At 48.4% G+C, this 15,713-nt stretch overlaps 1 protein-coding gene across 5 annotated transcripts in view; it reads right to left on the bottom strand.

Annotated features, from left to right (window-relative positions):
• CSNK2A2 (casein kinase 2 alpha 2) overlaps positions 1–15,713 on the bottom strand; it is a 39,617-nt gene that overhangs the window by 18,309 nt on the left and 5,595 nt on the right. For all 5 annotated transcript variants that reach the window (XR_006783357.1, XM_045818422.1, XM_045818421.1 and 2 more), the window contains exons 3-5: positions 10,873–10,974; positions 8,119–8,169; positions 66–125 (exon numbers count right to left, since the gene is read on the bottom strand). Coding sequence is in view for 4 of the 5 variants with exons in the window: in XM_045818422.1 (XP_045674378.1) it covers positions 66–125; positions 8,119–8,169; positions 10,873–10,974 (213 nt within the window). In the remaining variant the exon portion in view is untranslated. The remainder of the gene's footprint in view (positions 1–65; positions 126–8,118; positions 8,170–10,872; positions 10,975–15,713) is intronic.

Genomic DNA, 15,713 nt, shown 5'->3' with positions numbered 1-15,713 from the left:
TCTCAAAAACTTCTCCTTTAGTGAAAAAGCCTGAAAAAAACTCATTGTTTATGAAGGCCACTTACTTTAAGTAGTTCATACATATAAAACCGGATATCAAAGTCTGTCAGGATCTGGTAAAGTTGCTGAAACAGAGTTCAGAAAACAGAAGTTTAATTCAGTGTCATTGCATCTTGTCATCCTAAACGCTCGTCATTATTCTCTACCCTTAATGCTCGAGTCACTAAAGAATCCCCAACGTTTTACTCCATGACCTGTAACCAGTGAGGACAGAGACTAACACGAAGGTCTAATACTTCAGTCTTCCAGAGAAAAAAAAGAAAGGAATGCTGGGGGGGGGGGGCGGGCAGGGGGGGGGGGGGCCATTTATTCCAACCTGGATCATTTGGAGACGTGTTGAATGCCCCCCCCCCGCTCCGTTCCAACACCCACAACCGCCCCACAGTGGCCGAGAAGCCCCAGGGGCCCCGCTGCACGGCACGCAGGCCGGCCCCGCAGCAGCACCCAGCACACGGTAGAGAGCAGAGTGCCCACGACAGAAGAACCCGAGAAATATCACTGGCCCGTGCGGTGAGGCAGCGGCAAGACAGCCAATCTGCTCGTGGAAGAAACACGAGGAAAAGGGACTGCTACAGCATTCAGAAAAGGCAAGAGGCGAAAAAATCTATGCCCTCCACTGCCCGCAAACCAGCCCCAGGCTAGGAAAAAGAACACTTCACAGGCACTGCGGATGGGAACTCAAGAAGCCAAATGCTTTAGGGAGAAGGAAAAAGGAGTGGTGGAGTGGAATGTTAAAAATGGACACACGGAAGACAGTTTTCATTACTGATACTCCAAAGACCCACCCGCTGGGAGGGGTTTTTTTTTTCATTTCAATTTCTAAGTGGTAAAGTAGCATCTATGAACCCAGGTTCATTAAGACCACAAACTTGTCAGAAACTATCCTATTACTTTTGATAATCAATTCCAAATAAATTTCTTTCCCCATCAGCACTTCCTATGAAATTAAATAGCACACCTTCATGAAATATATTTTGTTTCTCTCTTTATCACAAGACTCAAGCAACACACAGAAAATCCCTCCAGGGAGCAAGAACAGTGTCTGTGTAAATGGGTGGGGGGCGGGGGTGGGGGGGTGGCGTGGAGGACAGTGGGGACTCAGGGGAATAAAGGAGACTTTTGAGGCATATAAAGCATTTCATATTTCAGATCCGTGTAAATATATCACCTGTTCAAAATGACTCTTAATTTGCTAAAAATCATATTTAACATTTTCTAAGAACACCAGGACTCCTCCCTCTCAAAGGTCCCCTTTAAATTAGAGTGCTTCCCCCTGCAGCTTAGCAAGGATATCTGGTTTCCTCAACCTTGGGCGGGGCTGGCTCAGGGCACGGGCAGTGCAAACATCCACGCCAGTGCACGCACACTGCTGCTGGCGCCTGGCGGCTGCCCCCCACCCCCCGCCGCCCCGGAACCCAGTGCACACAGGTACAAAGGCACGACACGGCACCACTTCTGCTCGGGAGCTTCAACTGCGTAACAGCCCAACACCCAAGTTTTTGTTCTCCTCCAGCACAACCCCAACCTGTAGGTACAGAACCACGCCGCAGATTACCATCTGTGTGCGTGTCGAATCAGCTCCTCCTCTGAGAGCTGGGGAGAGCACTCCCAGGACCATGCCAAGTTGAACCTCAAGCCAGTAAGTAGGCCAGACAGTGAGAACAGCTCGCTCTCACCCTCAGAGGGCGAGGGTGCTTCACATCCCGAGAACAAACGTGGGCTACTTCTCTATCCGGACTTTTTTCTGTGGAAGGCTTTCTTCTCCCATCATGTGGTATCTATACCAAGCATCTGGGTAATGGTTTAGCAGGGCTGTCCAACCTGTAGCCCAGGATGGCTGTGAATGCAGCCCGACACAAAATCATAAATTTACTTAAAACATTGAGATTGTGTGTGTGTGTGTGTGTGTGTGTGTGTGTGAGAGATTACGTGCTGCAATGTATTTAATGTGTGACCCAAAACAGCTCTTCTTCCAGTGTGGCGCAGGGATGCTAAAAGGTTGGACACCCCTGGCCTAAGGCATAAAAATAAATGTCCTTGGACTGCCAATATAGGATTTCCAGCTACTCCAATTAGCATCAATTTTATGTAGCACAGAAACACCAGTTGAATACAGCAGGTAGGTCTAATACACTCTGAGTCCTGAATGACAGGCTGACGCTGATTGTAGTTCTCAGGAGCTCTGGGCAGGAAGAGACCAAGTGGCACCTGCAGCATTTTACCACCTGGGCTAAAAAATTCAAGACCTGCCAGGGCCCAGTTTGGCTGCCTCCAACTTTTGGAGCTGTCTCCACCGCAGACCCCAGGGGTCCCCCACTCGGATCAAACAAACCTGGGTTTGCCACTTCCATCATCCCCTCTGCAGTGTCCCCATGCCCCCAAAGCAGGACTACCCTGATGCCCCTCCCCTCGCCCACAGAGGCAAACCCACCCCCACCCAGAGGCCACAAAGCCGAAGCCTGTCGTCCTCTGCTGTTTCCGCAGGACGCCGCAGCAGCAGGGTCCCCGAGGCGGCAGCGGCCCCCGCACTCACACCGAAGCACCCCGGGCCGACCGAGACAGCGATGCACTGTGACATGCACGAGACGCTGCCCCACTCCGCTCTCACCCCAGAAGCCCGGGGAGTGTCCTTGTGTGCTGTGGCGTACACGCGGGGGCTGCAGCCGGCAGCAGTCCCCGCTCCGGTGGGTCACGATCTCTGAACTTTCCCTCCCCGCCCACCTCAAGGATCTCACACATGACTGGGCCGGACGCTAAGCCCACACGTAGCAGAACGCCGCGTGCCTTACACACCTGCGTGTTCCACACCGAGTTCGGCGGTCCTCTCCCTGCACACGGAAGGCAGGTGAAAGACTTGTCTTTGAGGATGTTCCAGTCAACAGAGCGAAACAAAAACTGCCTTCCTAAAAACCAGCAGCACTGAGAGTCCCTGACAAACGAGAAAGGGACCCTCCACAAGAACCAAACCTTTTCTCCGCTCTTCTTAGCCAGCTACGTGGACAACAGCACTAACCAAACAACTGCAAAACGCTGGCAGGGTGTCAGCTTTCCTTACGTTTCCATAAAGCAACTGTCTTATCAAAAACAAAGCCAGCCCGGCTTCCCGGCAGATCACAAAGGTGCTGTGGGGGAACGGGTCACCAAGCCTCGCTCGGCTCCAAAGCAGCACCGGCACCTCCCTGGAGACGAGTCCTGCTTCGGACGGCTCCCAGGGCCCGCGGCGGGGGCTTCCTGGGACTGTTACTCAATCTCAGGAAGTCTGAGGAGCAGAATGGGAAAAACGCAATTCCATCAACAGACTCAGAGCCTCCTTAAGGCTAGAGCCAGCACCCGGAGGGGAACGGCCCCAAGCGGCCTCACTCCCGCTGTTCCACAGTCGGGTCCTCAGCCTCCAGTGCCGGGTCAGCTGCAGCGGGGTCCCCGACCGTCGTCACCTGGGAGGACTTCCCACTGTCGGCAGGTCCCGGGCCAGACGTGGCAATCAACAACACAGCGCCCCTCACCCTGGACAGAGGGCTTGCACATCCCTGACACACACGGCTCAGCCTACGCGCAGGAGTCCCAGGGGTGCCCACACAGGGGCAGGAAAAAGCAGGGGCAGTGGGACAGAAAGTGAGTAAAAGGTGTTCAGTGCAGCGGTCTCTAGTTGTGGCACTGTTAACCCCTAACCCCAAGATCCAGAACAAAACCAAGGTCAACATCTTTAGAAATTAAGGAAGCAGAACAAATCTTTAGTCAGGGCCCGCCCTATGGGATGTAGAAATTCTTCACAGATCAATACCACCTTCTCCAGATGGAGCATTTGGAATATCTTACCAATCTCCAAAGTGTCCAAATGACACACTTAAAATGTATATTCATTTCTATTTATAGTTTCCAAGGCATAGAAAACTGAGAAACATGTCTCAACAGAAATTACAGTATTTTGCCCTGGCTGGTATGGCTCAGCGGATTGAGTGCCAGCCTGCGAACCAGAGGATCATCAGTTCAATTCCCAGTCAGGGCACATGCCTGGGTTGTGGGCCAGGTCCCCAGGAGGGGGAGTGCGAGAGGCAACCACACACTGATGTTTCTCTCTCTCCCTTCCCTTCTCTAAATATAAATAAATAAAATCGTTAGCTCTGGCTGGTGTAGCTCAGTAGATTGAGTGCCAGGCTGTGAATCAAAGGACTGCCGGTTCGATTCCTAGTGATGGTGCATGCCTGGGTTGCAAGCATGGTGTCCAATTGGGAGTACACGAGAGGCAACCACATGTTGATGTTTCTCTCCCTTTCTTTCTCCCTTCGCCTCTCTAAAAATAAATAAATAAATAAATAAATAAATAAATAGATAGAATATTTTTTGGGAAATCTAAAAAAAATAATTACAGTATTTCTACTTCAAAAAGGCACCTTACCCACTTTGAGATAATTTGGAGTTTGGGAGTTTTCTGTAACTATTCACTTCAACTTTTAGAGACTGGCTTTTCCTATTGATTTGAAGTTTTGTCTTTTGTTCTAAGTATTGCCATGTATCTTTTATTGTCACTTTGACACATATGAAGTGTTACAGATGATAATTTCAAGGAGAAACTGACCAAAACAACCTCTGCCATTAAAATGAAACATCAAGGGCAAAAATGGGTAAGGCCATAAAAGATATGAACTAAGTTAACAAGCTTGATATAAAACCTGACCGTGCACTAAATTCCAAATAATCCACATTCTATTGATCATGTTTTCTGGACACAGTGTAACCAAATTAGAAATCAATAACAAAAAATTTTTTTTGTTTACTTTTTTTGGGTCCAAACTGTAAGAGAAAGTTTGTTTTGAAAATCACAGAGGCAGAAGAAGTGAGCTGTGGAAGAAATGAGCCCTCGGAGTGCAGGAGGGAGGAGAGAGAAGGGTGAAGGGTGAAGGGTGAAGGGTGAAGGAGATGCGCAGGGCCGGGGGGAAGGCCTGGGCAAGCTCCTAAGAGGGAGAGCGCCAAATTTTTTTTTAAACCAAGTGGATCCTGGATCATATATTCACGACGCCAAAGGATATTCCCAAATAATAAATACTGAGAAACTTTTAATATGGACTGTATACTGTTAAATGGCATTATTGTATAAATATTAAAACTCTGAAGTATACTAACAGTATTGCAGTTCTGAAAGAAAATACGCGGCCTAGCTCCTATCTAGTGTATTTAGGAGTGAAGTGTCGTGGTGTTTGCAACTTTAAGATGACCTCAGCAAAAGGAGAGCTAGAAACGAAAAGGGCAGCGTAGAGGGGACGGAAGAAATACATGCAAACGTGGCAAAATATTAACTGATAAATCTAGGCGAACAATGTAAGGGCACTGACTGCGAGACACTCTCCAATTTTCAGTAGGTCTAAAAAGTTTCCAAGCAAAAAGTTTGGGGAGCAAAACCAAACCCACAAGGTTGGAATTTGTACTTCTACCCTGAATGCAGAAGTGAGTTCCATGACCGTGAAATACAGCCAAAATGGTACCTGAGGTTTACAGACTCACTACCAATCAAGACAGGAGGAGACAAATAAGGCAACGTCACCTCAAGAAGTTAGAAAAAAACCCCAAAAGAATAGAATTAAGAGCATAATCAATAAAATATATTTTTAAAAAATTAAGGAAGAAAGAAAATCATAAATTAATAAAAGATGGGAGAGGAAACAGAATGAACTAGAAAAACAAACAAAAACAACACCTGTGCCCTGACCTACATGGTGAGCTCAGTGGTGGGGTGTGTCCCCTGTAAAGCGCGTGGACTCGGGTTCAATTCCCGGTCAGGACACATGCCTGGGAATTGTGGATTTGGTTGCATGTATAAGAGGCAACCGACCAATGTCTCTCTCTCACATAGATGTTTCTGTCCCCTTCTTCTCCTCTAAATAAATAAAATCTTAACACACACACACACACACATTAAAAACAGGGAGCAAGAGAAAGCCCACAGGACACTCCCCACAGCCCTCCTCCACTGCGGCTACTACGACGCCAGCAGCCAGGCTTGCAGTCCTCAGCACAGGAGCCGACAGTCACCCCTCAGTAACTTCGTGACTCCAAAATCTCAGCAAACACTCAAAACCATAACATTTCAGATGAATGGAACAGAGGACAAAACCAGAAACACTCCAAAAAAGGAATCTGGAAGAAAAACAAAAAAGGCCTGAAGAAGAAAACAATGGGGAAAAAGAAACACTCTCGGGGAGAAAACAGAAGGTATTACGTAAAACATGAAAGAACAGGATGCTCTCTCAAAGGGTGCAGAGGTCTCAGATAGGAAGGTGAACATCCACATGAGTTCAAGAAAGTGGGAACAAAGAAAAAAGGGAAGAAAATCAAAGAACATTAAAAATATTTTTCCCTAACGGAAGGACATGAGTTTCTAGATGGAAAGGGCCCAGGAGGTGCCCAGAGTGACAGACGAGCGCGCCCCCCGGGAAAGCTCGTCCCCGGGCAACTTCGGAGACCGAGAGTGGAGGGAGAGCCCACGAGCGTTCGGAAGGACAGAGGCCAGGTCTCACGCGAGATGAAACCAGAGTGGCTTCAGTGGGAAGAGGGGATCGATCTCTCCAAAATTCTGAGGAAATTATCGGTTACGACCTGAGTTCTATGCTACAGCAAATACATAATTGGGAGAAAGATGTTTGCAGGTAGGCAAGCCTCTGAAAACATTAAATCCCCATGAACCTTTTAAAGAAAGCTCCTGGAGAATGCATGCCATCAAAACATCCCCTTTTTAAGAAGCCAGAGTTCTCTAGGGAATTAAAAACTGACCTTCTGAATGTTGTTAAATCATCCCATCAATTTAAGCAACACGGTATGCTCAAAGTTCAAGTTTACACGTGTGGCTGGACAGCTGGAAACTCACAAGGAAGCAGAGGCATTTAAAACCGAGGGGTTTCCCTGGGAAGTTCCATGAAGACTGCCTTTGGAAGTCTTATATTAGGAAGACGTTTGGTTTCACAGAGCCCGTCTATTTCTTAAAAAACACACACAACCCCCTTGAAAAACCGGGTCATTCATAGCAAAAGCAAGGTCAGTGCATACACCAGCACAGTATTTTACCAGTGAAGCGCTACTATGCTGGTTAATGAAAAAACCTATACCCCACTTTTTAGAGTTCCCTAGTGGGTTAACAAGGAAATCTGTTACCTGTGGGGAATGCACGCTGTATATAAAACGTGCTTATTGTTTTACAAGTCGTACTACCCTCTTCACTAATTAGCCTATAGGATGTTTTAGAGGGATTATCTAAGAAAAATTCAATGTGAGAACAAGGTTCTTTTGTTTCCACCCAGAAGCATCACTCCCAATACCAGCACATTTAACTGTGACTCGGTTTCGTCCCTAACTTCCACTGCAACTAAATCACAAGCCAAAGCTGTCATCACCCAAAGGCTCTCTAAATGCCTCTAAAAAATCAATTCCACTTTTAAGAAATTTTTTTTCTTCTTATTGGTTTTCATATTACGCTCTGCTATGTCCACATGCCCAGCCGCCAAACCTTATTACAAGTTAAGGTTGCAAAACAAATTCATGAAAATCCAGCTTAAAATTGTGCTTTTAGAAGGACATTTCAAAGTCTAAATGAATACAAATTACAAGTATAAGAAGTTAAGTAAGCCGGGGTAGGGCTTTTCTGTGTCATGCGCTCAGTATACAGTGGGCACGGACACACCCCATCTGCGAGCCTGAAGCCGATGTACTGCTGCTTCTCACGTGAGCCCTGGACCTGTCCATCCCTTCCCATCAGCCGTGTAAGGGTCCCGAGAGAATCAAAGTTAACATCCGCCTACATCTGGTGTCTAAGACAGGGGTGTCACAGCTGCAGCATGGAGCTGAGACCCAGCCCAGCAGCTACTCCCAGAGAAAGCAAAGCAAAGGGTGCGGAGTGATGACGCCGAAGGCCAGAACCCTGACCCCTCTCTGCACCCTGCACTCGTGCTGGAGGGAATCCGGCTGGCTGTCTCCTACTCTCACAGACGACCTCTCTGCCCCCTCGTGCCCACAGTGCTTACTGCCCCCCACCCCCACCGGCCCCCATACCAGAAAGGAGGATATACGCACCTTAAAATCTGTATTATTGATATATTCGAATACCAAAGCTGGTGTCTTTGACTGCAAGAGAGAATACGAATGCTTATTAAGTATTCAAACAATAAACATAATTTGCTTCTGTTGCACTGGCCCATCCTCAGATCCCACTTAGATGAAAAAAATTCATCCACCAGGGAGAGACTAGTAAGAAAGTATCCTCTTGAAATTTTATGTCTGCAATTTGCTTCTAACTAACAGGACGGTGGGGAAGAGGGCGGGGCTCGGAGGGACGACCGCAGTGGCCACGCGCTGGCTGAGTGCTGTGCGCAGGCAGGCTCGACAGATTACTCACGTCACTGCTGTACGTGGCTGACATTTCTAATAAAGGGTTTTTTTGGTTTATTTTTTTTTAAAGAGATGTACTCTCTGACCAACCTGTCCAGCAGGCCTGGCACATTGTGTGAAGGTTTTTACTCTGCCGAGACCCAGTTTGCCAACCGTGACATAGGTCTTTTCAGGGTCCAGAAGGAAAATGGCTACAGTTATCAGCAAGTCATGTGGGATCACTTCCTTGGCTATAGACCATTAGGGATGTGTTCCCCAAAATCATATATAATCAAGTATTTTTAAAGAAATATAATCTTAGCCCTGGCTGGCGTAGCTCAGTGGATTGAGCGCGGGCTGGGAACCAAAGTGTCCCAGGTTCGATTCCCAGCCAGGGTACATTCCTGGGTTGGCCATAACCCCCAGCAACCGCACATTGATGTTTCTCTTTCTCTCTTTCTCTTTCTCTTTCTCTCTCTCTCTCTCTCTCTCTCCCCCCCCACCCTTCCCTCTAAAAAATAAATAAAAGAAAAAAAAGAAAAAAATAAATATAATCTTTAATGCAATAAATACAAAACAGTCAATATTTCCCTGGTGTAAAACAGATTTTCAAATGACAGGTTACTTAAGTGAGGTAGAAGAATGCTGATTCTCGCTTCCTTTCTACAATGCTGATTCTTCTACCTGCCTTATTGGCAGCAATAAGCTGTCAAAATCGGGAGAAAATCTGCAGAGGCTTAAAAGCATTCTAGAAAGGACAAACATCGTCTTGGAGAGCTCTGTGACTGGGAAGTTTAGCTGAAGGACGCAGATGGAGTCACCTGGGTCACTGGCCGCAGTGCACACACACAGGGCCCCTGCCAGGCCACCGGCCCCGAGCTGAAGGGTGTCGTCAAGACCACCAGCACTCCCTGCAGGCTGGGAGGAAGCGTGTTTCTCTCTGAGCCAGGGGAGGAGGGGTTCCCTGTTGGTCTTGTCCACTTCAATTCACTTGTTACACATCACGTAAAACACACACACCTCTTAGGTAATAAGAAAGGCAGCTGTCACTAAGTTCTGTGTCGCTATAAAATCGATCTGGCCAGATCAGACTGGGATATACTTTTAACGCCAATTAGATGGAATCTAAGAACAGAACTATCCTCCGTCTTTTCAGGGACCAAATTTTAAAAAACTCTTCCTTCTTCAGTTCTAATCTTGGGCCAGATAGCTACCCTCTGCAGACAGGTTTGCGTACCTGCAGGACGTGGCGGCACAGACAGTGACAGCGCCTGCCCCCGGGACTGCTGGGAGGGTTAAATGAAGCAACACAGTCCGACACCCAGCACAGTGCCCGGCACACGGTACGTGCCCAGCGCACGTCGGCTACGTTATTACGGGGTATCTTTAGCAGACGGATACAAGACCTACTTCTTAACTGCACAAAAGCTATCATGGGAGAGTAGGGACGTATTTGAGGTACAGCAGGCGGAGAACAGAAAAGGCACGGGAAGCGGTATAAAAGCGATATAAAAAAGCCTCAGTGAATCACAAACACGTAAGGTTAAGTTACTCCTGGGAAGAGGAAAAAAACTAAGCAGCATCCCTAAAATGGCTACAAATTAAGCATTTTAACAAAAAATATCTCAGCTGTCTTTGCATATGCCGTGTGAACCCTAGTGGTGGACGTGGAAGCGGACTCCAGCAGGAGCAGCAGCGAACCTGCTTCCTGCACGGCCGCTGGGCCCGGGGCCTGCTCGCCCTCCCTGCCAGGCGTCCGTCCACTCGGAGATGCTCGGGATGCCCTCGGCAAACCCAGGCGTTTCAGGCGAGGTAAAATAGCGCTAACCGGGAGCAGTAAGCTTACGGACCGGGAGAAAAGCAGGGCCTTAAAGGAGATACTCAGCAAATGCATATGTGAGCTGAATCCAAATGATGAGGTGATAAATCTGGGACAGGGACTGGTCCACATAAAAGACATTTTTAAGCCCTGGCTGGCGTAGCTCAGTGGATTGAGCGCGGGCTGGGAACAAAGTGTCCCAGGTTCGATTCCCAGCCAGGGTACATTCCTGGGTTGCAGGCCATAACCCCCAGCAACCGCACATTGATGTTTCTCTCTCTCTCTCTCTCTCTCTCTCTCTCTCTCTCTCTCTCTCCCTCCCCTCCCTCCCTAAAAATAAATAGATAAAAAATCTTTAAAAAAATAAATAAATAAATAAATAAAAGGGGCATTAAAAAAAAAAAAAAAGACATTTTTAGGTTTTATTGGACCAGTGGTGGCTCTCTTCCCACTGAGCCAACTGTGACTTTTTCTGTTTTTCAAAATCATTCAGTAGGAAAGACCAACACAATCATCCTTACTATGTAATATGTCTCCTTGTATTAGGTTCTATGTGCCTCGCGTGTGCGCGTGAACACACATACACATTCACACATACACACTCACACTCACTCACTCTCCCCCAACCATCAGGCACCTACCACGGGGTCCTTCACAGTGTCAATCAGCTTAATGATATTCGTTCCACCGCGAAGGTTCTCCAGAATCTTAACCTCTCGTTTTATCTTCTTTTTCTTCACTGGCTTAAATACACAAGAGTAATCAGAGTAAGACTCCCTTTGAAATTAACACATAAAACTTTAATACGATGTTAGCTAATCCAATGGATACTGCACCACCTTGTACGCCGTGTTGTGTTAAAGAGCGTGTCTAAATCAGAAGAGGAAAAAAACCCAGATAAATGGGCCTGTCCATAAGAACTTACAAGATTAAGTTAAATAATTTACAGACTTATAGCTTATGTGTCAGATCTTTAAGTAGGGCACTTAAAAAAAATTTTGAACACCCATGTCATACTTTAAAAATAAAATGCTCACTGGGTAACGGCCAAGTGGAAAATGTTACAGCTCCGAACAGCTGTATACATGCGCCCGCAGACGGAAAAACTTCCACAAAATGGTGAGGCACCTGCTCTCCCCACGAGCCACACGTAATTCTGTCTCTCAGGAGCGAGGGCCGGCGCCCCGCCATCGAGTTACAAACGTGTTTCCCAGCTGCTGGCCCCATTTCCTGCCGCCACTCCCATTTCCTTCACATCCAGAGTCCGAAACGAGCACCCAGCCGGTGACGCCGCCCAGCAGACCCCATTCCCGACAGAGGAGATAACGGGGCGGCGGTGCGGGAAGCAGACCTCTCGTCGGCAGGGACCGAAGACCTCAGCTACCTGCTGTTCTTCCCGACTGCTCGACGCGGACATTAAAGACCTTGCCCAGAACCACGAGTGTTTATTCACGGGCTGTTTCTGAAGCGGCCCAAGGAGTCCAAAGTACGCACGCCACAATCAGCAGTGTCTTATAAAGCACTCAGCACAGTTCTGGCACACAGTAAGCACCCTGTAAATGTCAAATTCGTCATTTTCAAAGGTGCAGCTAATGGTAAGTCTTACTTCATTTCCACAAAATCCCCATGCACGGAGTCAGCCGAGACGAGCTGTCTGCCCAGGGGCCGCCCCGCTACCAGCCGAGAGGGCAGGAACCACGTCTGGGCGGCCTGGCTGCAGGTCTCACCGGCGGCCACTGTGCTTTCATTTCCCAAGCGCGGCCACGTCACCGACATAACGAAGGAAAAGGAATATTCCATCACTGAGTCACCGTTATAGTGAAACAGCACAGGCAGAGAGGCCAATGGTCTGCCATGAAACAAGACTTCAAAAGCCTGTGCGTGTGTGTGGTGGTGGTGGTGGTGATGGGGTGGTGGTAGGGGTGGCGGCGGGGTGGTGGTAGGAGTGGTGGTAGGGTGGTGGTGGTGGGGGCAGCAGTGGTGGCGGCGGTGGTAAGGGGAAATGACTTCTACATATGCCAGAGAAACCTTCGTCTGCTGTCGGTCACTAAGCTACAGCTCTGAACACACAACAAAGCGGAGGGAGGAGAGTAATGAGAAACAGAGCATCCCCACCACCTACAAACGGGGGCTCCATGGAGAGACCCGGGGTCCAGCTGCGCTCCTCCACGCCGGCTGCCGACGGCCATGCCCACCGCACCCTGCCGGGGCTCCCAGCAGAGCGGGTCCGGCTGCCGCGTCCCTGCCCCATCTCCACTCAGCCCCCGTGCGCCGCACTCTCTTCCTCGTGACCAGGGAGGCTCGAGGCTGCGGGGAAAGGGGGCGCTCGACCACGAGGCTGGAGCAGGCCGCACTGCAGCACGAGGGGCCCGCAGGCTTCAGGAAGGCCAGCGTCAGGAGGCACACAGACCGAACAGCTGCTCTGCTTCGCATTAGAAGGATGACTTAACGTGACACGTGACCTGGGCTTTTCTTCGATATAAAGAACCTTCTAAGGATCACTGGCACATGAGAACAAGAACTACAGATCAGCCAAGGGCATCGTATCGACTGTCATTTCTGAGTTTTGATCCTGGCACTGTGAGTTATGTCAGAAACTGCCCTTGTCTTTAGGAAATACACACTGAAGTAGGGATGACCGCAAACTTACCCTCAGGCACTTAAAAAAAAACATATGTAAAGTAGATATAAAGATACGTGCGTGTGCCTACATGAAAGAAAACTAGAGAGAAGGGTACAGCACACATCAACGTTTGAGAAATGTGGGTGAGAGATACATGGGGATTCCTGCAGCTCTTCTGCAAGTCAGAAATTACGTCAAAAAGTTCAAAGAAAAATAAAAGCTGACTATCATATCCATAAATTCGGCCAATGCTACGGGTATATTCAATGTAAGAAATTCTCGATCTGTCACCCAGTACGGAAAATCAACTACGGATCCGTGGGGTGGTCGCGGAGAAACACACCCCCGACCAGCCACAGGCAGGAGGCGGTACTCGCACGCCAGGAGCCCGCCTCTCCTCCTGCGCACAGGCGGCAAGGGGCGACCCGCCCACCGCGCGGCCTCTGTGCCAGCGCCACACACGAAGCTCTGCTCTGCGCCCCTGCCACTCACTCAGCAAGGGGTCAGACAGGCGCACCGTTTCTGGACAACCCAGTTAAGATGAAGAGGTCTTTCGTTACGTCTACAGGTAACTTACAGACCAAGTGGACATATTTTGCTTCTCCAATGTTACCTGTTCAACAATCCCCAAACAAGAGAGGGGGGACAGCAGGGCAAACGAAGTGGCACAATGCAGCCAGGCAGCACCCGGAGTCCTACCACGGCGACAAAAGACCAAGAGACTGTAAACGAGGAAAGTGACCGACAGCCCAGGTGCGCCCCTCCACAGCACGGGCACCTGTTCCCCCGGGAACCAGGCTGCAGGGGACCCCCTTTCTTCAGCCTCGGCTCACTCTTTCCGAGCCTGAGAGATGCTGCAGAAGCTACCAACCCAACGCATCCCCGGGGAGTGAAAGGGACGGATTCTACACGCAGGGCTGGAGAGAGAAAGTCAGGTCGTGTAGGGGAGGACCCTTGCACCCTACGGAAAACAGATCATGAGTTTTACAGGGACAAGGATGCTGACTCCCCAGGCCAATATTCGTGCTCACTCACCACCAGTAACAAAAAGTGGAGAAAATACACACATTTTTATAACAATCTCATCATTGCATTTCATCACAGGCCAAAAAAGTCTCTTCCATTAACGTTCATTTATTACAATTCAGAGATGATCTGTTTAAAAGATTCTAACTAAATCAGCCTAGCTTTTTTCCAAACCAAAAACAAAAACAAAAATTTAAATCAAAGTCTAGTAGAGAAAATGGCAAGTATCTTTCAGATTGTATTTATTTATTTTCAGAGAGGGGAAGGGAGGGAAACATCCATTGGTTGCCTCCCACACACACCTGACCAGGGACCAAACCAGCAACCCAGGCCTGCGCCCTGACTGGGAATCCAACTGGCAACCTTTCGTTTTGAGGAATGACACCCAGCCGAGCCACACTGCTCAGAGCAATGGCAAATAGCTTTAAAAAAGAAATTAAACTAAGTATTTTTAAAAAGTATTAAGCCAAGTTTTAAAACAAATGAAATTTGGCACACACCTGAGAGAGAGAATATTAAAGGAAAAACTTATTCAAAATCTTCTGTGCACAATCTCTGAGAAGGAACGGAGGGAGGGGGGAGGGGCCTCAGAAGGTTCCTGCCCACGTGGGGAGGAGTCCAACTGTTTAGCAAAACTTTGTTCCATGTCATCCAAGACTAAGGTGCTGATTCTCTTTCCCTACTTACCAACGTTTCCAAATTTTACAGCAAAAGACAAATTTAGTTACGGGAAGCTTGGAAACGCAGAAGTCGATCCAGTCAGTAATCTGTCCTATTTACTTGCTCAGAGCTGCTTTTTAACAAGCCAGATCTGAGAATGAACTCCACTACCAGCGTTCAGTTATGACTGGATATGTAAACTAACATCTACCAAATGCATAAAAATAACTCCCAGCAAATACTAGCCGGGAAAGTCCCATTTTAATTTCTTTGCATTTCTAAGTAATGGACAAATTCAAGACAGGCAGGACTAGAGTTCAGAACCTTCAAATCTGGATCCACTTTTATCCCACCACCAAAGTGCCGACTGCCCCATGAAGACGCGAGCCTCACCACCTGCCCTGGGTAATTCCAAAGACTGGCTGTCCGGAGCGCAGGGCAGAGCGAGGACGGAGTTCAGCCTAGACGACAGCCTTCCCTTTACCTGGGTGGCACATCTAAAATCTTCTGGAGCCGACCTGAAGATAAACTCTACCCGAGCAACGCCGTGAGAGCAACGCTGTCTCTTCACGGCAACTTCTCCCTGATCTTTCAAGTCTCATCTTCCCACCTTGAGGGTAACTGTTTATTTTCAGGATTTAATTTTATTTTAATTTAAAAAGGCAAGGCACGTAGCAGGCCTTTTGACTCTCATTGAGAGAAGGGTAGTCCTTTTTACTATTGGTTCCGTCCCCTAAACCACAGGTGGCAAACACAAGGCCTGCAGGGTGAACCCGGCCCTCCACCTTGTTTCTACTCGGTGGTGGTGGCGGCGGCGCCAAGCTCCCCCTTAACTGTTAAGGAGCATCACATGTACACAGCCCTAAAATTTCCTTCGGCCCTTTGAAGGCAACCTTGAGGCTGATGTGGCCCCCGGTGAAACCAAGTTCGACACCCCTGCCCCAAACCATTCACCTGGCCCAGCTAACACAACACACCCTTAGTGTGCCTACTGCTTTGTAAGTGCCACGCACGGTTTTACACACATTTTAACCAACATCTAATAGTACTGAGAGTAGGACTTTTAACAGTCTTCCAGGACACGGAGGCACAGAGCTCCAATAACTGCCCAAGATCACAGAGCTTCTGAGTGTTGGAATTAACACCGGAATACAGGCAGTTTCTTTCCCAGGA

This window comes from Phyllostomus hastatus, unplaced genomic scaffold, assembly GCF_019186645.2.
Source record: "Phyllostomus hastatus isolate PE091 unplaced genomic scaffold, TTU_PhHast_1.1 phas_scaffold_345, whole genome shotgun sequence".
Lineage (NCBI taxonomy): Eukaryota > Metazoa > Chordata > Mammalia > Chiroptera > Phyllostomidae > Phyllostomus > Phyllostomus hastatus.
This window is presented reverse-complemented; position numbering and strand designations above follow the sequence as displayed.